Source organism: Brachyhypopomus gauderio, chromosome 7 (assembly GCF_052324685.1).
Source record: "Brachyhypopomus gauderio isolate BG-103 chromosome 7, BGAUD_0.2, whole genome shotgun sequence".
NCBI lineage: Eukaryota > Metazoa > Chordata > Actinopteri > Gymnotiformes > Hypopomidae > Brachyhypopomus > Brachyhypopomus gauderio.
The window spans coordinates 19,174,093-19,181,853 of NC_135217.1; the positions used below are offsets into that span (position 1 = coordinate 19,174,093).

The 7,761-nt window shown below is 45.0% G+C and overlaps 1 protein-coding gene across 9 annotated transcripts in view; it reads left to right on the forward strand.

The window, feature by feature from the left end:
* Positions 1-5,932, forward strand: part of stau2 (staufen double-stranded RNA binding protein 2) — a 69,719-nt gene extending 63,787 nt beyond the window's left edge. For 4 of the 9 annotated variants that reach the window (XM_077012306.1, XM_077012305.1, XM_077012309.1 and 1 more), the window contains 2 exons: positions 4,183-4,289; positions 5,694-5,932. In XM_077012306.1, coding sequence (XP_076868421.1) covers positions 4,183-4,289; positions 5,694-5,787 — 201 coding nt within the window. In that variant the 3' untranslated portion in view covers positions 5,788-5,932. Of the gene's footprint in view, positions 1-4,182; positions 4,290-5,665 lie in introns of all 9 variants that reach the window. The other 5 variants (XM_077012303.1, XM_077012310.1, XM_077012311.1 and 2 more) reach the window with 4 other exon arrangements.
* Positions 5,933-7,761: the final 1,829 nt, after the last annotated feature.

Here is a 7,761-nt window from a genome sequence, read left to right on the forward strand (position 1 = left end):
GAGAAGCAGATGTATTCTGCTTATTTACTTAGTAACTCTAATCACATACAGGCAAACACACAAAATGCTGGCAATCGCTCTTTTAATTGCAATTTATACATCGCATCAGAAGGCGGAGATGAAGGCACAACAGCCGTCCGCAGGTCTGGAGAGCGGTGCTCACGTGTGCCCACGTGTGCTCACGTGTGCTCGCTGCCTCTGCGTGTTTACAGCGCATTCCTGGTTCTGAAATTGATTCTAAACATGCGATACGGGCTTGACTGTAGACGTGATGCCGAGCTGATTCTATAAACGTTATCCAGAACTGGCTCTAGAAATGCTATACTCTCTAGAGCGCTCGACACCGATAGAACAGTAAATGTGCTTTCAGAAAAGTTTGTTGGGTTGTTGCGTGTTCTCTCCTCACAGTCTGGACAAACGTTTTTGCCGTGTTTGGTGTGTAGTTCCTGAAAAACCATGCTGTGTGCGTGTGTGTGTGCGTGTGCGTGCGTGTGTGTGTGTGTGGGGTTACATGAGTAGTGCATTTCTGAATATAGCCAATGGGTAATATGTACTATGGGTGAGAGAAATTCAGTGATCTTTCTCATCATTTTACACTCCACCCTTCATTCCTCTTATTAATACAGTATTGCTTGGAGCAGTTATTGTAGGGACTGTTAGTTACTTTCAAATATCCAGGGGTTCAGTGCACAGCCTCTTACCACAAGTAACTGTATTGTTTCAGCCGATGTTGAGCATGTGATAAGATCATAGAGGTTTCTGTTTGCTAGTACTGGAAACATTGGGACTGATCAGTGAGGAAAGCACTACAACTACCAGAACTACCTCTGTGTGTGTGTGTGTGTGTGCGTGTGTGTGTGTGTGTGTGCGTGTGTGCGTGCGTGTGTGTGTGTGTGTGTGTGCGTGCGTGTGTGTGTGCGTGCGTGTGCGTGTTTGCGTGTGTGTGTGTGTGTGTGTGTACATAGGCTGAAGAAGGGGGAGGATATGGGGCAGGATCTGTAGGCTGAGATTTATGTCATGGTCCTTCCATCCTGTTTTGCACATCTGGTGTTCATTGGCAGTATGTTGGAGTAAAAGACAAAAAGCAGTGCTGTGTCAGGGAGCATCGAGTTCCAGCCAGGTGCATCTGTCTAGTCTTGACCTGCTTCTGTCACTGTACATCTCCCTCTCTCTCTCTCTCTCTCTCTCTCTCTCTCTCTCTCTCTCTCTCTCTCTCTCTCTCTCTCTCTCTCTCTCTCTCTCTCTCTCTCTCTCTCTCTCTCTCTCTCTCTCTCTCTCTCTCTCTCTCTCTCTCTCTCTCTCTCTCTCTCTCTCTCTCTCTCTCTCTCTCTCCCCGTGTCTGTCTCTTCCTTTCTCCACCATCTGTTTTCCTTCTTCAGCACTGACTCGGTGCCATGCTGCTTTTGTGCGGGTGAACAGGCACTGTCAGGCCGAGGGGGAACAGTGTTGTCTCATGCTCCGTCACACTGCTAAATACCATTAGGAACTGTGTCCAGCCACAGGGGCTCTGGGTCTGCACTTCCTACAAAACTCCACTGCACATAAATGACACGGAGACACCACAGCCAATCCGAGCTCTTTTCGTCCATCATTTGTGCTGACATTAACCATTAGCTTGAAAGATTGTGGACATAGAATTGATGGAGGAGAGGAATTAGTGAGTATTTCAGTAAGACAGTGTTTATATTTGTACTTTGTCTCCATAGATCCAGACCAAAGCAGAAAATTATTCATTGTTACATGTAGTTCAGGATCACTTAACTGGACATGTCTCATCCTATTATGATTATGTATGTGGTATGAATTTTACCGGTTCAAAATTCAGGACAAACTGTCAGAATGCATTACAGAAGTAAACCATGGTGAGGGTTTCCTCCCCTGCAGGAAGTGTGTGTGTTTTTACCACTGTGGTAGATACACGTAGGATGAAAGGGTTAATGAGGCATTTGCACTCCTCCTCCTTACTCTGTTGGCCGTCTGCCTGACAGGACAGAGTGGTGCGATTGCAAATAAGCAGTGCTTACAGTCACACCTTGTGACATCACATCCTGTTTTAGGTCTTTTGCTGCCTGTGATCTGTACTGTGGTCTGTGCTCGTACTTGAAACCAACCACACCAGAGTTCATTGGGAAGAGGACCGAGACCGATCAGTCTTATTTGGGCCGGCAGGTGGCATTCTCACTTCCCCTAATGAACTGTACTACCGGAGCGATTGCATCAGGGTTTGTTAAATCCAGCCAAAGCTGCCAAGTGTGAATGCAGCCTCAGGGTACTGGAGTCTCAGTTCTACCCTCCCAGTTCAGAGCAGACTGGAGCCTCTGGCACTTGGTTATTAATAATAATAATAATAATAAACTTTATTTGTATAATACCTTCTTAAATACTTTTAAAAGTGCATTACAGAAAAGATAATATATAATTAAGTTTATTACATCCTAAGATCTGAGCACTTTAAAATAAAATAATTTAAAAACAAACAAAATGTAAGAAACCATTTAAATTATTTATTTCTGAATAATTTGTTTTATTCAAAATTCCATATACAATATGGAAAGACGGCACTTAAAACAGCTCTTCCACTCATCGAGGGGGTAAAAGTGCAGCTGCATGACATGAGGGTGGTAGAAACCTAATCAGGGCAGAGCAGCTCGAAGGCCAGAAGAGCCTGAGGAGAACAAGAGCCTGGGGAGAAGAGGAGCCTGAGGAGAGAAGAGGAGCCTGAGGAGAAGAGGAGCCTGAGGAGAGAAGAGGAGCCTGGGGAGAGAAGAGGAGTCTGGGGAGAGAAGAGGGGCCTGAGGAGAGAAGAGGAGCCTGAGGAGAGAAGAGGAGCCTGGGGAGAGAAGAGGAGCCTGGGGAGAGAAGAGGAGCCTGGGGAGAGAAGAGGAGTCTGGGGAGAGAAGAGGAGCCTGGGGAGAGAAGAGGAGTCTGGGGAGAGAAGAGGAGTCTGGGGAGAGAAGAGGGGCCTGGGGAGAGAAGAGGAGCCTGGGGAGAGAAGAGGAGCCTGGGGAGAGAAGAGGAGCCTGGGGAGAGAAGAGGAGCCTGGGGAGAGAAGAGGAGCCTGGGGAGAGAAGAGGAGCCTGGGGAGAGAAGAGGAGCCTGGGGAGAGAAGAGGAGCCTGGGGAGAGAAGAGGAGCCTGGGGAGAAGAGGAGCCTGGGGAGAAGAGGTGTCTGGGGAGCCCCAGGTCTTGGGGCCACGGCAACCGAGAGTCTCGGTACTCGTTATACGGGTGGTTGGAACCACCAGCGAGTTTTATCAGCTCATCTGAAGACTCTTGAGGATGAGCCCTATAACCAGACTGAAAGGCCCTTAAACTGTTTATATCACTGTATAAATATTCCTGGAGAGAGTCAACCTTCTCAATAATCTTTCCTAAAAATGCAATATTAGAGATTGGCCTAATGTTCTAATGGCCTAATTGGCCCAATGACCTGTGTGTAGTGTTTAATAATGAGATTGCTTTTGTAAGTCATTAGATGTCCACTTGTAAGAACTGGGATAAGGTGGCTAGAGAAGTAGACTGCTCTTGCATTCCTGATCTGCTTGTTGAGTTCAGTTTGCAGATTTTAAAATGTCTCAAACTCCAGTTGAGTTTAGTCTGGCTCCATTTTCATTCTGCTTTCCTGCAGAACATTAAGACAACCATAATGGTCTGAGAATCCTACAGTACATCTGTAACCCAAAGGGCTCCAACGGGGTGTGGAGTTTGGCCATGTTAACTTATGGTCCTTTGGACCTGTTGACATCCATATTGAACAATATTAAATATAAAAAAAAATAAATTAACATCCATATTTAAAGATTCCACTGAATTCTGCCTCTTGTTTTCTTGTTTTGGGGAAAAACCTTGAAAATTATGAATTGATTGTAAATGCATTGTTGTTGTTGTGTTTTGTAATGATGTAAGTACTTCTAGCTAATATGGAGTGGGTGTTCTTCACTGTGATTCCTGTACTGTTGTAAAGTCCAGCACTTTTCTGTACCTTCTGATACACATCACATCCCAGTCCGTGGTTACTGTGGTTACTGTGCTGAGGGGCCCATGGTTGCTGTGGTTACTGAGGGGCTCCTTGGTCAGGACGCAAAAACAGGAAGTGGTGTGGGGGCGCTGACCGCTGCGGTGTTGTTTGAAGAGCAGCTGATGGCGGCGTGTCTCTAACCACACCTGCTCCTCCCGCCCACAGGCCGCTCTCAGTGCCTTGAAACAGCTGTCCGAACAAGGCCTGGATCCAGTGGACACGCCGGTCAAGGTAGAAAATGGATCATGTGAAATGTATGTACATGCTGACCTGTAAGTATCACCCCCACCCCCCTTTAAGAATCTGAAGTATGTTGTATGTTGAATACGATGTTGTAGTCATGCCCTCATGACGCAGTTTTTGTAAACTCCTAAAATGTTTGACATGACTTCAGAAATGCAAGTTTCTAGTTTTGGCTATCAGTGTGAGTAGTCAGTATGTTAACTGTTAGTACTCGGTATAAAATGTGCATTTATATAGCACCTTTCAACATACCCGAGGTCGCTTTACAACCAACACAATTACGACCTTTTACATCCACTCACACACCAGCAATGTCTTAACCCTTAGTAGTCTATGTTAACCCTTAGTAGTCTATATGTTAACCCTTAGTAGTCTATATGTTTGTCAGTGTGTGCAGTGATGGATTCTGGGCAGTGAGGGAATCTGTGGCCTGAAACTGTTAAATTAGTTCAACTCCCTCTGTTGGCTGATCTTTGCTTTAATGAGTTTGCATCAGGTAGTTGATGTTCTTACAGCCCAGTCATTAAGGCCCCATAAAACTGTTGTGGTAAAGTGATTTACCTGAGTAGAGTCACAGAGCTCACAAAGTATCTCTCTCTCTCTCTTTCTCTCACACACACACACACACACACACACACACACACACACACACACACAGTTAGAAGACACAAGCTGTGAATGTTGGAACTCTTGTCTGGGTGTGTAGTTCAAACATACACACCCAAAATGTCCTTTAGATGGTGGAGTCTGAGAGGTCAGAAAAGCTTCCTCTGGTGGAGATGATCTCAATAGCACATGTCTCCTCTCATTATAAGGAAGCCTGTTGCATGATCCATCTTTATCCAGGTAAAATCCAGGATTTTATTAGTACAATTATCCAGGTTCAACCATGTGCTGTAGGAAAAAGGGAGCTAGCACTCTCTCTCTCTCTCTCTCCCTCCCTCTTGCCCTCCCTCTTTCCCTCCCTCCTGTGCAACCTTTTGACCACTGGATATGATGGGCAGAGCACTGGAGAATGAAATATGACACTGGAAATGATGGGCACACCAACACGGAAATCACTCCAACCTTGCAGAACATTTGTGTAGTAGGTGTGCCATAAGAAAAGGTTAGAAAGGTTTATTTTCAGTGGCCTCAGTCCTGCAGTGTAGGAAGGGTGTGTGTGTGTGTGTGTGTGTGTGTGTGTGTGTGTGGGGGGGGGGGGGGGGGGGGGGGGTTAGTTGGTGCATTAGGAAGAGAGATCCTCTAAGAAACGTCACCTCACACTTCCCCTCACGTGGGGCTCAGTTCTTAACCCGAGTTCTGGTTGCAGGTCTTCTACCAGCACACTTTAGAAGTGAATGCCATGCAGTTGTTTTGTCCGGTTGTAAATTGTTATTCTTGTCTGTATTTGTTCTGAGCGCAGTGTCGAGCGCGGTGTGTTTGTTCTGCAGACAGGCGAAGCTCCTGACCGAGAGGGCCGACGGTAAACACACTAACTCAGGCACCACCGCTCAGGACTGCAAGGATCCCAAAGCCGTCGTCTAGGAGCTGAGGCCTGTCTCACACCTCTACAGCAGAGCCCTGACGACAGCGGCTGTGTCCTGCCACACGCGCAAACATGCAATAGGGTGGATGTGTCCCAGCAACAGCAATCAGTGACGGATTTGGGCGGGTGGGGTGGGGTGGGGTGGGTTGTGGGGTGGATTATGATGGGGGGGACATTCTTTCAGTCTATGTGAAGACAACACTATCTTAACACGACATTTATTTACTATGGAGAAATTAACTATTAAAAGAATCAAACAAGCAAATATCTATATAAAAGACTAATCTGTAATGAGTTTATGCATGGTACTGTTGACTTCAAGGGAAATTTAAATGACTATATAGAGCATTTCCCTAATTGATAGATGTTTTGGTTTTTATTTTTACTAGTCTCAAAGTGGTATGGATCAAACAGATGTATATCATGCCATTGATACAAAAAATATTATTGGGGAAAAAAAAACAAACATTGTTTATTTGCAGGGGGTTCATTGTTTTGTTTTTTTTTTTCTTAATCTATGAATAACAGTGCTTGAGTATTTAAAGATTAACCAATGGCAGTGCTGTGAAAGTTGTAGATGTTGTCTTCATATATAGTCACCCAGCTTTACCTTTTATGCTGACATAAAGCATTCATTTATCTATATGGATGTGTATGACTTGCAGAGTATCATATGCAGAAGAAAAAACAAACAAAACAAAGGCTAAAACTGATGTTAGAAGCAGTACAGGCTGCAGGAGATCGAGATAATCTCAGAGTAAACTGCAGCGCTCCGGTCAGTGGACCTGGGGTGTTGGGGAGTGCCCACCAGCTCCCCTCCCCCCCCCTCCCCTCACGCGATGCTCCCTGAGATCACACTTCCAGGAGGGCTCGCCATGGGAATGTGGTCGATTATTCTGGACCAAGCAAGGCCACTAGGGTCTCCAGGGTAGATTCTCTGATCCTGAGGGTGACGTTGGACTGTTGGAAGGCACTGATTATTAGTGCTTTCTAGTAATTCTGTTTCTCTAGTTCTCCTTCTTCCGGTCTGTCCAACACATCTACACCCATGTTGTGTGTTGTATTAATGCAACTGAGTGCTTTTAATAACTGCGTTCTGGAGGAGCTTTGTAAAGAGAGGCTGTTGTATGAAAGCAGGTTCTCTTTTCAAATCACATGACACAATGAAATAAGTATTGATTACTTGAATCTGTTTTTGGTCACTTTGCCAGGAGGGCATTTTTCTCTCTGTGAATGCACAGTGTGAATGGATTGTGTGATAAAAGTTTCAGTTTTCAGAACTGCAGTAAAATCATATCAGTTCTTGTTGAAAAAGTGGTGCTGTGTTGTTTCTTTTCACTCTTATAAAATATAGAGCAGAATTTCAACAGCCCGGAGAGTCTGGGTTGGAGCTCTGGATCTAGTACTTCCCCTGGGGACAGTGTGGTTCAAATACAGCATAGTGGTTTCATTCTAGGAAATCAATTAAATACTCGTGATTAGGCTGAAGTTCTCTGCTTTCTTCCTTTGTGCATGGCGGCCAGAATCAGGCAGCACTCGGCACATTGTTCTTGTGATATAAAACTGAACGCGGGTCCAGACGTCGCTCTGCTTTGTGAAGTGTGACCTAGCCAAACAAACCTCCAGACAGTAAACAAACGTTTTCTTTAACTGACGAATATTATTTGCACCTTGTAGCGACACAACTGTTTTTTGTTGTTGTTTTAGTATTTTTATTTATTTTTTCCAACACATGGTGTGAATTAGTCACAGCAGACCTTCTGCTAGAGCATATGGTGTTGGCGTAACATCTCAGAGATGCGTGTGAACAGTCCCCTACCTTTACTGATGTAAAGCTTCAATGATCTCCATGGTAACAGAAGTCTAAAAGTAATGAACATTATTCTTGATGTCAGTCAGTGATGGTCATCTCCTGGTACAGGTCTTCTACTGCAGCGTTATCTTCAGTCCAGGTTCTTTAGATTCCTTTTCAG